Source organism: Larimichthys crocea, chromosome XVIII (genome assembly GCF_000972845.2).
Source record: "Larimichthys crocea isolate SSNF chromosome XVIII, L_crocea_2.0, whole genome shotgun sequence".
NCBI lineage: Eukaryota > Metazoa > Chordata > Actinopteri > Sciaenidae > Larimichthys > Larimichthys crocea.
The window spans coordinates 15,305,049-15,322,674 of record NC_040028.1 but is presented as its reverse complement, the minus strand read 5'-3'; the positions used below and the strand labels follow the sequence as shown (position 1 = coordinate 15,322,674).

Sequence of the window (17,626 nt, the reverse complement as noted above, 5' to 3'; positions counted from 1 at the left end):
TAGGGGTCAAGATCAAGTCAAGAACCGTTAACAGTGACAAAAATTTTAAATCTGAAAGGAGTCACCTAATTGGTTGTTTGAAGCAGAAAGTTTCAGTTCATATATATTTTTTAACTGCTTGATAAAATACCGAGTTTTATTTGCAGCTGTTGGCTCGTGGTCTTGTGATTAAAACCTCAACATGACCTCTCATGTCCTCTTTAGTTTTCTGTGCCACACAGGTGTTTACTCTATAACCACAGACTGTGGAACAACTTTTTAAAGTGTAAAAGTGTTTTCAGTTAAATAAATCAGTAAAAATAATCAGTTAAATAACATCCAGAGACCGAGACAAGATCGCGTATGAATACAGATGATTCCAAGACGAGGCAGAGACCTTCAAAAACTGGTCTTGAGGCCGGTTTCGAGATCAAGACCGATCTCGAGTACTACAACACTGATTCTTGGAAACATGTTCTGAGCACTGACTCCAGGTCAAAAATCACAGATCAATCAACAAATCACAAATCAAATGGGGAACGCATACAGAAGCTGCATCAATGAGTTGAATTGATTAGTTGATTGATCAGCATCTTAACTGTGAGGTTTTTATTCATTTTATGTGACAGTAAACTTAAGAGAACTGTTGATAGTATAAAATAAGACATATGAAGACGTCACCTTTGCGTTTTTTCAGTTTTCTGACATTCTATAAATGAAATTATTAATCAATTAACTGAGAAAATGATCATCGGATTAAGCAAAATCATCAGCTGCAGCCTCAAATAAGAGACATATATCAGATAGAAGAAACAAAGAGACAGCTCAAGTTAAATCAGGGTGAGCTTTCCGATAAAGCGATGTTTTAAGAAGAGATCTAAAAGTTGATTCAGCCTCATTCCAGAGGACAATCTCTGCAAGCACAGTCCCCTCTGGTGATTAGCCTGGTGCCCTGCAGTCTCTGGAATAGATAAATTACTTCTGCCTCTTAAACCTTGTGCAAGCTCTGACGGGATGAAAAGGTCAAAAATATGACGAGGAGCCACAAAAAAGCCCCAAAAGCCATAAAATCGATTCCGAAACGTCAGTGTACAGAAGCTAAAACAGGTCTGATGTGGTCATGCTGGGAATTTTTGGATCTTTTTTTTGATAGGTTGTATAATGATGTAGGCTTTGCAATATTACCGTCAACTCACTGGGACACTCTACTGCTGTAGTTTAAGGTTCATAACATCATATTAGCTGAAATACGAGTGTAGTGTAGTACACACATATTTTCTTTCATTTCACCTTGAAATACTTTTTCTATCTAAGATTTTCTCTGTCATAATCAGACTTTCTTGTAGACAGCAATATAATACCATGGACTTCCATTAATATTAAGCCGGACACTTCGCCGTGAAGTAATATTACCAATCCCGGTAGTGTTGAAAACTTTCAGAGTACAGGAGGACAGGAGTGTTTTCATCATTATGAGATAGTGTACATACTAGTTGTGACAGAGTCGGAGGAGGGAGATCCCATTCCTCCTCACACAGATAGATTTCATAAAGTCTGAGAGAAGCCCTTGGCACGAAGCGACCCTGCAAAGTCAACTGTCTCAGTCACACTGAAAAATAAGCTTGCCAGAACCATATCAGTGTCTGTGTGTGTGTGGATGTTGTAAAGGAAGCACGTTTGATCCACTTAACGGGATCCCCTCTTTTATAAATTTTAGCCCCCCTCCCCCCCAAACTACGGATGCTCGACGTAGGCTCACGACGGTTTGAGTGATTGGACCTACTTTGTCTGGAGACGTTATCAGTCACACTGGCGTTGTCCTCGGAAATGTTATCGCTCACATCGCTGACATATGACTCATCGTCTGAGCCCTGTGAAGGGAACAGGTACAAAGCAGAGTGAGTCAGTGCGGTGGAGTACGCAAACTCTGATCAGAACAGCAGACGGCCTCAGCCTCACACACACACACACACACACACACACACACACACACACACACGCCGAGTTACTGCAGTTTGCCAGTGGCTAACAAACTGCAGCAGACGTCGGCTATCTGTCCCACTGCAGTAATCATAAGACGAGACACTGCAGCATTTTCATACTTTATATATAGCAAACACAATGAGGCCATTGACGGCGCCTGAAGAGGAGCATATTGTAGCGACTTGATCTACAGTAATAGGCTCCATTACAGTGCTTGGTGAAGGTTTGGCCAACAGCGGCGTGACACAGGTCTGCTGATGGAGCTGGAGGATGGTAACTTGATGAATTTCCTCTGGTGAGTAATCCTTCAACATGGTTCAATCCATGCCTGGGGAGCTACAGTGCTTAATGGCTCTTCAGAGACACCATATATTTGGAACAGGGTGTTCGCAGGCGTTAAAAAGGGGGAGAAGGCACGGTACAGGCTGCCTTTTTAACAAAGGTAGAAGCCACAAATCCAGAGGAGCAGACAGCAGAAGAGTGTTATGATTCGGAGATGTCACGTAACCGATAGATTAAGTCTCGGGGTACGTAAATAAAGCCCTCCTGTGTGTTTGACTTTCCGTTCTATATATGCTATCTCTGCCTTTCATGCTGCCCTCATTATTGCTGACTAACTCCAGCTCCACACGCAGTCATCACAGTGACGTTTTATCTAGCTTCCCAGCAGCAGGGGCATGTTTAACCCCCTCTTTGATACACTTCCTCTACAAAATCATCTCCCCATGGTCCAAACTGCCGTTTTTACTCGTTTGCTGTAAAGCTCTTCCTCTTGTTATATACCTCATTCTCCGACGAGCTCGCTGACAGTAGCACTTCCTGGGCATCAAAGAACTCGGAGACAGACTCTGACATGGAAAGTCGGCTCTCATTAGAAGCCTGCTGAGTCAGAGGGATCCCCATCTGTTCTCCAGCCTGCGGGCAAACACATGCAAACACACGAGATGACGCTTTGCGATTGCTATGATGACAGGTGGAAGAACCAACACAGACGTGAGCAAACACAAACACCGTCAGAAGACAACACGAAGTTGATTTTGCAGCCTGTGTATCCTTGTTAGAGGGCAAGCTCCCATCCGTTTCTAATTTTTTTCCCATTAACCTTGATGTCAGGCTCTGCATAGAATAATGATCCTTTAAGCTTACCTGCCAGGACATACTGGAAAGACCATCAATATATAAAGACAGGAATCAATAATGCAATTGACAAACGCATGAGGCAAACACTACGACTACCCTGGCCAGCCTTGGGAAGCCTTGTTGTTTTATCAATGTAAGAGTCAGAAATGAGCTGACTGACCACAGTGACCTACCTCATCAGGCGTGGAGATGATGTTCACACTGACAACTTGTTCAGTCAGGACAGATTCAGAGTGGATGCGGTTGAGTCGGGTTCGAAGTTCTGCGTTTTGGGACAGGGCCTAAATAATGAAAAATCTGGTATTTTCCACATGAAACTTAAAGGATAGGTTTGTGCAGCCGTTCAATATACAGAAAACATTTAAATAAGTGTTTGTCCGCCTGGTCTTAACCAGCGGCTGGACGAAATGGCTTCTTCACTAGACGTTCAGCGAGATCTGAGGGTCATATTTACTGTAAGTAAACCCTAATTACCTGTGGAAATACAATGACTTTGCTTCGTTTGCTTTTTTGTGAATATCATAGACAGATATGTTCAGAATTTCTTGTTTTTCCTGTTTTTTTTGGACAAAACTGGATAAGAATATCTAGCGATTCACTGAATACAGATAGTTTGAAAGAATTAAAATAAAACTATAAATAAAAAAAGGACAACTTGGACTTTTTTACCAGGTTACGGTAGGCTATGTTAATACTTCTTCTAAGTTAGGTGCAGCTAATATTAGGCTTCAGAAGTCTGGCTTAGCCAAATGAGCATCAAGTGAGTATCTTCCAAAAATATACTGACATTATAATATGAATTGTCTTGTATGTGAGGAGTGCCAGGATGAAGATACTGTACACTTAGACTCAGGACTGCTAAAGCCAAATTAGATTCCCTCTGCCGTCTTTTATAAAGTATCACTTCACAGCCAATGTGGACAAGAAGGAATGATTACAATGATCGATAACATTAGCTGACTGTTTGTGGGACGGCAGAAAGAGGCTGTGAATTGCGTACAGTATTAACACATCCAGGAGTTACAGAGAAACATTAGCATTTATTCGGGGGGGGGGGGTCGTGTTTCTGGCCGCCTGATGAATGTAAGTCCAATATTCAGTCTCCTGTAAGCTCGGTTTTTGGTCTCCACCAACTATTGAGGGGAAAAATCTGGCTCTTAAGTTGCTAAAAACGTCACTATGTTCATCAGCTAGCTGTTAACTCGGTCTGTCGTTTGGTGCCAAACAACAGATCAAGTTTCATCTGAGCTTTTGCTTTTTTTTTTTTCTTTTACTGAAAACAGCTGCCAACCAAAACAATGAGCTGAAAGACGGTAAAATGCTGTGCAGGTTTATTACTATGAATGACCCCTTTCACATGCAAGTTTGTTGTTTTTTTTTATGTATAAAACTACTAATTACAGCTGCCAAAGTAAATATGTGCATGGAAAACACTTGGTAATCTCCCGCAGGCATTAAACAGTTGACATCAGAAGTTGTAGCTATAATAACACACACACACACACACACACACACACACACTGACTATCAACTTCCCACAGAGCTTTTCCATAAAAAACCTGACCCTGGGCCTGCGACAACATTGTCACACAGGCATCCAATTAGGAACAAAGTGGAGATAAAGCAGCAGAAACATTTCACCGAAATGATGTCAACTGTTAGCGGAGGAATAGTCCAATTAAATCACTGGAGTAGAGAGACAGCCCCAAGGAGCCGAGTTAATGAACTGCACAGCGCATATTTCTCTCTCACCAATTAATATGGGAAAAGATGACTGAACCGTCACTACTCACTTGACTATGCTCTCATCCCCGCACATCATCTTTTTTAACAGTGATTACAATGACTGCTCGGTATAAGCTGTAAGCTTGTGTGTTTTATCTGACAGCCCGTCATCATGAACACATCTCCTAACATGACAACTACAAAATGGGTTTTAAGTCTTAAAGACACCAAAGACACATTGCTGAAATTACCGCTGTAATGTCCCGAAGTAATGTCCCGATCGGTCCTGGTAATTACACGTTAAAACGGCATCATACTTAGCGTTACTAATGTGAAGTAGTCAAATATGACACACGGCTCGGACTAACTAACCCTAACAAATGGCAGAGAGAACGAGGCATCATGGGTAATGGGGTTGAATCGGGTCATTACCTGTGACAGAGACTTCCTGAGAGAGTTGATCTGGACTGACTGGTCTGACTGCTCCTGGTCAGACAGAATCTGTTTGATTTTTTCTTTCTCTATGGCCACTGTGTTGAAGGACGACTTCAGCAGAGAGTGGACTGGACCGAGACAGGACAAAAAGAGATTAGTATCATTAACACTGTATCTTTCCTCAGTTACAATCCTGGAATGAAAAACATTATCCTCAGCACACTGTTTATTGTAAGCACAGATGTATTCAATTAACCCAGTGATGCATTGAGTTAGCCTGGGTGATGAAAATTAATTAAACATGAACAACTTTTCTCATGATTTATATTCTCTTCTCGGGTATATTTACCAAGCTGCTCAGTGTTTACAGTAAACTGTAAGATGAAACATAACCTTTTCAGGTCGCAACAACTTCATAGTATTTTAGTGCAACCTATGATGTACACTTATATTTACATCACAGAGTGTTACTGTACAATTCTTGAATAAGCTGCATGATTATGCAGCGGCTTGTGTCTCCAGCTGTAAAAGATATTTTATTTTTACAACTGTGAGATTGTTTTGTAATCCTCAATGAACAACCAAACAGAAAAACGACTTCGGGGGAGTCTTTGGTCTGTATGTGTGCGCGTCGTGACTCAAGCAGTAATACACAAACAGAGTGTTGTTCTGCAGAGTACAAATTCAAGTAGTGATCGTAACCAAGGCTGCAACTGTTATTATTTTTCCAATTAATAGTTTGTTTACAGCATATACCAAGGTGGCGTCCAAACCCCAAATTCAAGATTTAATTTACTATGATACATGACAATCGACTAACTTATTAATCCACCAATTGTTTGAGCACTACATGGAACAGTGTTTCCTTACACCAACTTTAGCTTTGGCTGTGCTTTTTTTTTCTTTTTTTTTAAATATAATTATATTTAAGTTAATTGTCTATATCTTGGGAAATGTTGACATCACTTCCCAGAGATGCAAGAAACAAGCAGTAAGATGATCAGGCAGGTTGTTAAGAAGCGGTTTTGCCAAAAAAATACTGTGCTTGTAAATTAAAGATGGTAATAAACACATATGTAATATTGCTAATAATCTCTCACTGCACAGAACTATGGTAAGGATGGTGGGTCAAAGTACCACCAGGACGTCAGTCTTACAACTGTGATGGATGTCAACAATGGGCAGTTTATTTAACCACCTTAACTGTATCTAATAAATAAGTTTGATAAACTTTATTTAAAACCTGTGTGATTGTGTTTCTTGCCCCGTCTGACATCTGACTATGTTCAGTGATGCCACCTTGTTCCATTGCACCAATTAGTACACAGATATGATAACCAACAGCAACACTGGGCACTGTATGAAAATAAGATCCAGGATTTAACAAACAAGAAGATTTGCATATGAAATGCAAAAACACTGGGACACACTACATCTCGCCTTATAACCCCAGGTGCTGCAGCTGTGCGTGCTCCCCGCCTGCCTACCTTTCTGTGCGATGGTGCAGAATTCCTCCTGAAGTTTAATGTAGTCACTGGCACAGTCTACACTGTCTGTCAGCCGGGAGACAGGGGGCTGAAAGTCCACCAGCTCGGCACACAGGTTGGGGTTGGATGAGTGGAGGCGGACGGGAGACATGCTGGCAGACAGAGGGACCTGGAGGAAGATAACGACCACAGGGGACCAGGGTCAATCACCTGCGAGGCACGACGAGACCCAAGGCCAGAACCAAGAGCAAGAACTTTGGTGTGATAAGGCATTAACTCTGAATGTACAGAATATGTTAATGGTGCCAATTATCCAGTTTAAGAATCTTAGACATCACACAGTCTGTTCTCATTACTTTCCTGAAACCTGGCTCTCCTCATTAGGTAAAATCTGTGGCCAGGTCACTCGATATTCGATCGTGCTGCATTACTTCGTCTAAAAAACTCTTTTTAGCACGGTTAATTAAAAAAAAGAGTAACAGTAAATGAAAACACGTTTAGTCTTTTCAAGAAGCACGGATTAATACAAAAAAGCAAAATAAGGGAAAATGAGCAAAGATGGAAAAATCATCTGGCCATGACACATCACACTAATTAGTTCCAGTTGCAGTTGCAGACAGAAAAAGGTTAAACTATTTTGTCTCTGTTGTTTGTGTGCATGTGTGTGTGTGTGTGTGCATGTGTGTGTGTGCTGTAACAGTCTCCCCTTTTAAAAACAGTAAAGCGAGCAGTGGGAGTACACTTTACATTTCACTCTCACTCAATAACACTTAGTAGACATACAGGAGTCAAACAGGTCTCAGTTACATCTTACGCTGAAGAACAGTTACTGTACTTTATACGGAAAATAAATCATGTCTATTCAAATTAAAGAAAGAAGAAGAAGAATTAAGAAATCAAGTGAAATACGATACATTTTACAGGCTGCATATCTGAGTGTCTGAAATAAAAAATCTGTGTTTCTGTGTGTGTGTGTGTTTTATCGTGGCAGAGTAAATATGAAAAAAAGAGAGATACCTGAAGCTGGAATTTTGCATCTTTCCCGACACTTTTTGTTCTCCATCTTCTATTCAAGCGCTTTTCTTTCTTTGACAACTCAACACAATTGGTCTTTGTGGCATGCGTGGATCAAGATACGCAAAATGTGGTTAATAGGACAAAACACATCACAAATAAAGCAGACTTTAACACATACGCACACATTGATTGCAGTGAAATGGCAACAAAGACATTCCCAACACATGAGCTGCAAATCAAATACTGAGACAAATGAGATGTGTGGTGTTAAAAAAAAGATGCATTTCATTTTTAATTAAATACCGAACAGTTAGGGAAGCTGGCAGGTGTGCTGTGAGCACGGCTGAGTCCTGACTGTCTAGACAGGTAATGAAGCTGACAGCTGGGGTTTTAAAAGATGGCACCTTTCTTAGACTGACACACCTCCATCATTACCTGAACGATACAGACTCCTCCACACACACATTCCTGCACACAAACCTCGAAACTAAACTAAATAGCTTCCCCTGCTCTCTGTACCTGTGCATGTCTAAGTGTGTATTTTTTTTTCACCTGCATATCTGTGAAGTTGGGTGCTGATTGTGTCCTCTGCAGAATCTCCAGACTCTGCAATAACCGGCTCAGCTCGGTCAGGTTGGACTGGCATTGTGCGAGCTCTGAAAATAAAAAATTCGCACCCACAAACACATTCAGTGTAATATATGTCATGAGGTGGTCATCAATCCTGCTCTCAGGGTTTAGAAGACTTATCGTAAGGCCTGAGGCATGATTTAATCTACCTCTTTGTGAAATCAGATTTGTTCACAGCATAAGGGGGAAAATTGCACTTACCCTCTGCGCACTTGTCCATCTCCTCTGACTCCTGCAGCCAAGCAACCACCTTGCTCTGGCCGTTACTGTAGGAGGCAGGCAGGCTGCTGTTGCTGCTGCTACCAGGCGCCACCGGCTGCCACGGCAAGCTGCTCGGCTTGGCCTGCTGAAGGGGGAGATTGTGGACATTGGAACATTGTTCAATTGGTTCTCATCACACTATAGTTATTAAAGTATTATTCTAGATCAGGTTGGATGCCTCAATCAAAACTGTAATTTCTGTGAAATGAATGATCAGGACTATCCTGGAAGACATCACTGGTATTTAAATGTATCACTTATACCATACTGTATGGATCAGAGTTTCTTGATGAACGGCAAACTAAACTGCCGCAAACTGTAGCTGCCGTTAGGCAATGTTTGCTCCTAGGCTACCCAGACTGTGAGCACAGAGCAACGGGGAATGTTCGTGGTGTTACCACAGGAGTTCTGGACCAACGGGAAAAGGAGGTTTTCATGCCCAAGGCAAATTACTGACAGGGAACAGAGCTGGAGTTCTGCCAGAACCAAAGCTGGTTAAGCGGGCAATTTAACTGGGCTCAGCAGCCTCTGTGGACATAATGACAGGGGGGAAAAAGACCAAAGGGGACATTGATGGAGGAAGCCTCGAAGAGGAAAAATGAAAGTGACTCAGCAAGAAGCCATCAGACCATAGTAAATCAGGGACTGACTTTTAGTCGTTGTTAAGAGCTTGGTGAAATAAAAGGCAGAAAGACACGTCGCCGAGCTGGGCTTCTTGCTGTTGGACTAGTCAGTAATATTATCTGGCTGCTATGTCTTGTGTTGTTGCACTTGCATGTCATAATCATAAGCTGCAATGCAAGAGACGTTGATAGTATTTCTTCCAGAGCTTTGATGTAGCACTTCATTCTGACTCTAAGATTGGAGTCTCTCATCTCAGCTGTTCTTCTGGGAGAGCTCATCAGGCTGCAGCCAGCTGCTCTGAATCCAGATCCTACTGATCACCTCTAATGGACTGTTTGATGCACGGAGCCAACACTCCCAGGAGAACCTGCTGTGGCTGTGTCATGTCAACAAAGACCACGGGTCCACACTTTAACTGAAAACAGTCTGGACAAACAAACCTTTCTGTTAAATCAGTGATCTGTATACAATCACTGGTTCCAATCAGCGTTACTCAGCAGATATCCGTCTACACGTTCACAGCCATTAGTCTAGCAATTAGACACATAACACACAGGGCTTATCGGGGTCACGGTTACAGCACACAGTGTATGTATGGAAATATATAATATAATTGGAGGATTTAAAAGGTCAACATGAACAAAAGGTCAAAATTAAAGGCGTAATGTTATCAGGTGAAAGAGGCACACACACTCATGTCTGACCATAAAGCCTTCCCAGTGATATTTTGGTACACTATCCCAGTTTCCAGTAAAAACAGAACTAGGTGATCTCTCATTCCCCATGACACCCTTCCTGAATAATAAATTGCATTCAGAGCCCAGAGTGTGTCTACTTTTGAGCTCAACACGAAGCAGAAGCATAGACACTTTGGCTATTTTCATATATTTTATAAACCACACGAGTATTTAATTTAATAATTGTAATGTGTAGTGCCATGAGAGGGTTGGGAGGTCTCACCTTGGCTTCGCGTGCCACACTCGAGGCAGGTTGGGGGGATTCGATGGCAGCCGGGGGAGGAAACGTTCGCATGGTGGCCTCCCGGGGAGATCGCACAATCTCGTTCTGACGGTAAAGCCGGTGATGACGCAACTTGGACACCCATGCGTCAAAGATGTCTTGAGATTTGACCTTAAGAGGACGAGGACGGAGAACGTTAAACTCTGTTGACCTCCTGTTTATCAGTGCTGAAATGACAATATTGACTCCTTCCCATCAGCGTTACCTTCAGGTGATAGATGTGCTCCTCGGTGTCCAGGTCGATGCGACGGGCCCTCTTCTTGATGGACATGACTGAGAGGCCGACGTCGATGCTGCCATGGAGTTTGCCTTTTTGGATCTAAGGCAAGCCAGAGACACATATTTTCTTATTTTACTCAATGCACAGTTTATTCAAGGTTACAGTACACTCAGTGTGCACACTCAGTTACATTTACAACACACCATAAAGTGTAAAGAAACCAAAGAATGCTCCCTGCAACTTCTCTCTTCTCAAACTGTGGTACAAGTACCACTGGTATTACATGAAGAAATCTCAAATATATATATTTTTTAAATGTAATAGATTAATTTGAAAACATTATACTATCAAAAAAATAAAAATGTTCTAATTAAAATAAACTATTAGGTGAGTGCGGATCAGGAGTACGCCTTTCTTGTCTAATAGTTTTGATTCCTGCATCGCTTCTGTTCAAAAAATAATTAACCTGCTTCCTGTGTGAACTGACCACAGCTGAACAACGTTTACGTCACGATGGTGGTACTTGGAGAGCTGAATATTTTCTGAGGTGGTGCACGGTGTAAAAAGTTTGAGAAACACTGCAGTTCATCACTTTAACAACATTTCACGTTTCAAAACCTTGTTCAGGAATTAGAGTAGAGAGAATTAGAGGAATAGAGCTATTACAGAGCTGCAGTCGATCGATTATTTGATCATCAGAAACTATTTTGATAATGAATAAATCGTTTCCAGAGACACTGGAGACCACTTCTGCAATCTCCAGTGAGTACATAGAAATAATGTCTTTGTAGTATCTTTGCTCATTTGAAAAACATAAAATTAAAATTTGGTAAAAGATCAAAATGCAGGATGACTTACTGTATATCTAATGTCACGATGAACCAATTAACCAGTCAGTTACAAGTCATGCTGTGATTAAGATAGAATGAGGAATAAATGGTTGAAACACCCACCATCTGCCATTAAAAGTTGTAATAATACAATTTAAACTAACAAAACCTAATTAAAACAGGAACACAACATCTCATGTAACAATATCCAGTTTTATGTATTTATTAGTGTTATACATCAGAACAGGGCAGAGCTGTTAGAACTTAATGAAGGTCTGATGGCTGAAACGTCGTTAATTAAGTCAGGACGGGTGATCCACGGTGCACCTCGTTCTTTGGTTTCTTCACAGCCTTGTGTTACATTTCCATTTTGTCCCTAACATTTCGTGCAAAGTGACATGTCGTGCTGAAACGCACTGAGCATCGTGACCCCGCGCTGCAGATGTTTCTGCTGACTCATTACCAAGCCTTAAAGCTGATGTCAGGCCGGGCTGCCCTGTTTCTGCCTGTGGGTTATAGTCAGGGTTACTTACATCAATGGGGGACTTGGAGTACTTCAGGATACCATTGTCCAGAACAAAAAAGCGCTGCAGAGAAAATAAGCACAAAAATAATGGCTTGGTTAAATAACAGGAAGGGCAGGCAGTGAATATAGATCACATTGGAGTTGTTTATATTATTATAAATAATTTATCATCTCATAATTAGCTGCAGGACAATGACTCTGTGTGTTCTGTAGTGTTGTGAGTTCAAATACACTAACAACAGCGACTGCTTTCCACTGGTACTTTAAGAAAACAACAGTTATGCTGATGGCGAAGGTGGTGACATCAGAGGAAATATAAAGCATGCTTGCGGAAGAGGCCCAGAGAGGGTAAGACTCATGAAAAGGGGGAACTTCTTTCAAGTTTCTATAGCGCTTTACTGGGAGCTGCTGCGTCTCCCAAGTGTTTTTCCAGCAACAAAACCTCTCCGTGCCACTGCCCGTGGCTCTTACCTTGTGCCAGCCTTTCAGGGGCCATTTCCGCTTCTTCAACATAAAACCCTCGTGTTTATCAGGCCTCTGGACGTTGCTCTGACCGATTTTCAGACCCTCGATTATTTCCCAGCTGTCTGCCTCCTAAAAAAGTAACAGAAATACAGCGCTGTGTTAGAACAAATCCACTCACTCCTCCAGAATAAGGTGAAAACCCTTGCTGTAATAAACAGCTCCTGTCAGGATACACAGAAGGAAACAACAGGAATCCCACCAAACGCTTCTTTACTCTTTCCCCCCCTGTTCTACGCGTTAAAAGAAAAACTGCCCTATTCAAATTCCCCCTGCTCTCTCAGCATTTCCACTCCATTAGCTTTCTCCTGACTGTGCTCTTCTTGCTGCGAGAAGGTCTGTAAATCAAAGTGACACCTCTGGAGTAGAGGGATGGCAGGGTCAGGCAGGGACAGGTAAGACATCACACCGTCAGTCCCACTGGAGGGGACACTGGGAATCATGGGATCACAATAAAATGTCTGGGAACAGACAAGGGTCATCAGCACCCTGCTATACCAGCCTGACATCTTTCAGAAGCTTTTTTGTGCACGTTTAATCATTTTTGCCACACTTAGTTTACTCACACCTTTCTTAACTGCTTCTATTATATCAGCGCTGCCCCAACATAACGAATCAGCTGACTGAAATAACATTTGTATTAAATTACAAAAACATTGTGGGATCATTTCACTACTCTTTTAAAATACCAGCCCACCATTATAATAAATTATAATGTAGTTGCAAGCAAACATGAACATTTATTTATCGACAACTACAACTTCTCCTGTGGGGATTCACAGATGATGAATAATGGCATCATAGGAGAAGTTATAATTGTTGTAATTCACAACAATAAACATTAAAATGTCAGCTGCATACATCTACATTACAACGTGTTAATAAGCATTGATAAAATGTTTATATACTGTTCATTGATGCTAAATAAGGGGATTGAAAGTAAAGTGTTACCCTATGTTATGCTGAATGCTGAGTGTTAATGAAGGATGAATATGCTTACATCTACATTCCTGCTGCGACTTTCATTTAAAGATGATCTGCAGAGGAACAATAAGACTGGAGATACGATTGTTTTCAATTACTGTAAATAAATGTTGAGAACAATCCTGTATCTAAATAAGCAAATCCCTACATTTCCCAGAAAGCCTATGAAGGTCCTGAAAACATATTTTCCCTGATCAGCTTCTGACTATATGTTTTTATTTTTCCTTTGTGTTCTTCTTAATGGTTTGAAGTGGGCAAGAATCAATTATAAAAATGTGTGATGTCACCTACTTCTGTGCACCAATCAGGATTTAGCTACAAGTTTATTTAAAAATCTGATGACAGCTGTTCACTGTCATTAACACCTGATCTAACCACACCTGATGAAGCAAGCTGAAGCTGATTTGATTCTTTTGTTAAACTCTTAACAAAATAATGCTTTTTTATGTTTTTTTCTAACCTGACCGTTGCTTATTCGATCATTTATATTTAAAATGATATAAAAATACAGAAACACGGAATAGGAGGAAAGCTGGTAGCCAGGAGCAGATAGGCAGTGACAAGCCCAGACCAGAGTGTTGTGGTTGAGCGTCGAAACACTCGGTGAAGGTTCAGAATCAGAATCAGAAATACTTTAATAATCCCAGGGGGAAATTATTTTTTGTTACTATACTCCAGTATACAAACAAACAAAAACAACATATGTAAACATGTAACCATCTATTAAGAACAATATATATATATATATATAAAATATATATATATATATAAAAACTATATATATTAAAAGGTCCAATGGTGCTGCAGGCAGATGTTGGTTTGCAGAGGGAGGGATGGACAGGACAACGATGCTGACATGCGGGATCTCTCTCAGCAGACAGTATGGACAGAGTCAACAACTTGCAGGTCAACAGGTCAACATCCGTACCACCCGGTGATATCTCCTCCTGGCTGAAGTCTACATTTACCTCATAAGGTAGCTGACCCAAAAAGCACCCCGACAGGTGTATGTCACAAAGCCTGTTACTGTATATAGCTGTGTCTTAAACATGTAACTTGAGACACTGTGAAATCAATGAAGCCTCAAGAAGAAGCTGGAGCAATATCTCAACGTGACATGCAGCCATCTATTAACTAAATGTGATATTGGTGACGTAGGTCAGGTTTTTAAATTCATACTTGAATCGGCCTTTGAGGCAAAACTCAACAAGCCTGTAGCTCTTCATTGCACTGGTGTAATGTTGCAACCTTCAAGACAGCTCGTAGGGGTGAGCGTTAGGACACCCGACCTTGGTTTGCAGGACACTTAACAAAAAGAGACAACTGCTTGTTTAATCTAATGACCAGGCAAACAGATCTGTCCGGTAATGAGGTCACGTTTCTTCCCTCCTTTCAGTGGCCCCCGTGCAGATGAGGGAAATGAAGGAGCTCGGCTTCATTAGCCGAGTGTACCTCGCCATTCGAAAAGGTAGCGGCCTCCTCATTATGCTCAAAGGTCATTGTCAGTTGAGCAACTCGACTGTATAACGTTGCCTGTGAAACGATAAAAAAAACAAAAAAAACATCTTCAACCGCTTCTGTTTTTAGAACATAACAGCATGACGAGCAGCCTTCCTGAACACTAATAACAAGCGGCAGCCTGCGAGTAACCCTTCGCACAAACTTCCTGTGTGTTATCTGCAGCATTGCAAACAGACTTTCAACTGGCTCCAAATTGACAAATCAATACTACACTATATAAAGAATGACTCGTGCTGCAAATATTGCAATTCAATGCACTTTTCCCGGGCATTGTTTTAAGATCCAAACCATCAACAATATAAATCAACAATTAATCAATGCCTCACACGACCTCTGGCACCACATAAATACCAAAGTATATGCCAACTACAGGTTTATATGGAAATTACTGCTACAGTCGGAGAATTTGCTTTAGTTATTGGAGCCTGAAAACAGAACTGAATTAAGCCAAAGTGATTTCCTGCACTCTGCTCGCGTTCATTGATCCCGCTGCAGAATAATTTAAAGCTGAATGAGCCCGATCCCTCTTGAGTTTAACGCTTTAATGAAGGATCTTGTGGCGGACTCGGTAAGAGGCTGTCTGCCTTTATTATGTCAGGATTTAAAAAGGTTTGTTCTTTGAGCTTGTTTGTTTGATTTCAGATAACTTTGACTTGCTTCTGTGCTTTTTCTTTTTCCACGTCTCGCTTTGAAAATGACTCATTTCAGCGGAGTCACGTGGTTAGATGGAAGTATATTTTAAACAGAAATAAATGACTAACAGTCTGGTCTACCTGTGTCAGGTCTTCAGCGACACGCGGCACTGTTGCGCAGTAGATCTTCTAATGCCGCAATGAATCAAACTATTACAGTTAAGGTCTCTCTGAGCAGCAGAAAGGACAAACACTCCTTGGGGACACCTTAGGGTAAATCAGCACTATAAATATCAGTCTGCCAGCCCACTTGTGATGTTTCTCTTACACATCTGCCTCTCCCACAGATGCTGACACTCGTCTCTACTGCTGCTCAAACACCCAGATTGTATTCAGATTTCTAAATCCACTGTAGGCTTACTGAACCATTGATTATCCCAAATAAACAAAATAAAGGCCAGAAAACAGTCCAGTCATCACTTAGGAGGACAGTGACTGTAATCGTTTTATTATATCATCTCGACACAACAAGTTAATTATCTAGTTACCGCAGGTGTTCTTGTGTTAACGGGTTAATTGTCTTGTTGTCTTGGGAAAACAGCAAGTTGTTTTTTTGAGATAACAGAGTAAGTGTCTCGCCTTCACGGCCAAACAAAAGGATAACAACTTAATTATCAAATGATCGTGAGAAAAATAACTTCTTTTTTTGTTTGTTTTTTGGACTATCCCATTAAGAGCAGAGCTGCCATTAATCAGCAACTATAATAATTAAAAATAGTTTAATCATTTTTGAGAAAAAACAACAACAAACAAACTGGATTTGTTGTTGGATTGTTGGTCAGACAAAACAAGATATTTGAAAATGTCACCTTGGAAAGAGGAAAAAATGTAATGGGTATTTTTTTTATTTTATAGACTAAAAGATTGATCAGTCAAGAAAATAATCAGCAACATGACAGGAACACACAGACAATTAAACTACGATCTCAAGATTACGGATACAATAAAACTTTCCGCTCTCAGCTTCCGTAGCTGGCAGAGACTCACGAGTCTACAGTTTTTATTTATATGAGGTTGAAACCCGAGCAGCTCAAATTTCAGCAACAACGAACCAACAAAAAGGCGTACAACCTTTTAAAAGCCCTTGATGACTTCTCAATGGCTCTTTCACGTCTGTGCCTGAATACGCAGTTATCCGTTATTCTCATGCTGCTCGCTCTACAACTGAATGCAACTTATCATTGTGCTTTAGGTTTCGATACATGAGGCAGATATCATACTCATCACTGTGTACTATGAAGAGAAATGAGGCTGGTCCTCACTTATAGCAAGTTTTATTCAAGCTTCCTCAGAGTATCACTCATCTTCTGCTCTGGTTACCCCTCGGGTAAATACTGAACTTGGGAGGACTGCCATCCACTGCTTCACATCTTAGAAATGGAATGAGTCACAGAAGATTTTTTTTTTTTAAACCTTGAATTTCTCATCCCACAGGCCGATTTTCAACTTTTAAGAGTACAGTTCAGACAGGATCAGGAGTTCCAGTGAATCGCTGCAGGGTTTTGGAGAGACGTGTGGGGGTGAGAGGTGCTGCTGGGGGTGTCTCTATTCGTGTTGAACGTAACTGCTGTGAAATAATCGTGAAATAACTTTATTGAGGCCGGCACTCCCTCACTCTCATTCACTGTCTATGTCTTTTTCCCTCTCTATCTCTCTCAAACCATCAGACACAAACCAAATTAAACTTCTTTCTGTCGATATTTTCCAGCATAAATTGTGAAGCCAGACGCAGATTTAGAAGCTGGGTACATGAAATAAACAAAGCCAGAACACAACAGGTGGAGTACCAGAGTTTAGTCCATGAATCCACCTGAGTAGCCTCAGTTTCAGAGACATTTCAGGCTGACTGTGGAGTGTCTGCCCCGATCTGAGTGTCTGATTGGTGGCCGCAGTGTGACATTGTGCTGCAATTTTTCCAAAAGTTGGAACATCTTCTCTGTTTTCCCTGTGTTTTCACCACAGTGCCGGATCCTGTCTGAATGTACTCTAACTCTGATCTGTGATTTTGGTGGTGCTGTTATTATTTCTGT

The 17,626-nt window shown here is 41.2% G+C and overlaps 1 protein-coding gene across 4 annotated transcripts in view; it reads right to left on the bottom strand.

The window, feature by feature from the left end:
* osbpl6 (oxysterol binding protein-like 6) overlaps positions 1-17,626 on the bottom strand; it is a 38,318-nt gene that overhangs the window by 8,236 nt on the left and 12,456 nt on the right. The window contains exons 3-14 of one of the 4 annotated variants that reach the window (XM_019274203.2): positions 12,349-12,471; positions 11,885-11,938; positions 10,507-10,620; positions 10,242-10,412; positions 8,598-8,742; positions 8,319-8,422; positions 7,767-7,859; positions 6,750-6,918; positions 5,260-5,390; positions 3,276-3,383; positions 2,746-2,877; positions 1,763-1,850 (exon numbers count right to left, since the gene is read on the bottom strand). In XM_019274203.2, the coding sequence (XP_019129748.1) occupies positions 1,763-1,850; positions 2,746-2,877; positions 3,276-3,383; positions 5,260-5,390; positions 6,750-6,918; positions 7,767-7,859; positions 8,319-8,422; positions 8,598-8,742; positions 10,242-10,412; positions 10,507-10,620; positions 11,885-11,938; positions 12,349-12,471 (1,432 nt within the window). The remainder of the gene's footprint in view (positions 1-1,762; positions 1,851-2,745; positions 2,878-3,275; positions 3,384-5,259; positions 5,391-6,749; positions 6,919-7,766; positions 7,860-8,318; positions 8,423-8,597; positions 8,743-10,241; positions 10,413-10,506; positions 10,621-11,884; positions 11,939-12,348; positions 12,472-17,626) is intronic. The other 3 variants (XM_019274204.2, XM_019274205.2, XM_019274206.2) reach the window with 3 other exon arrangements.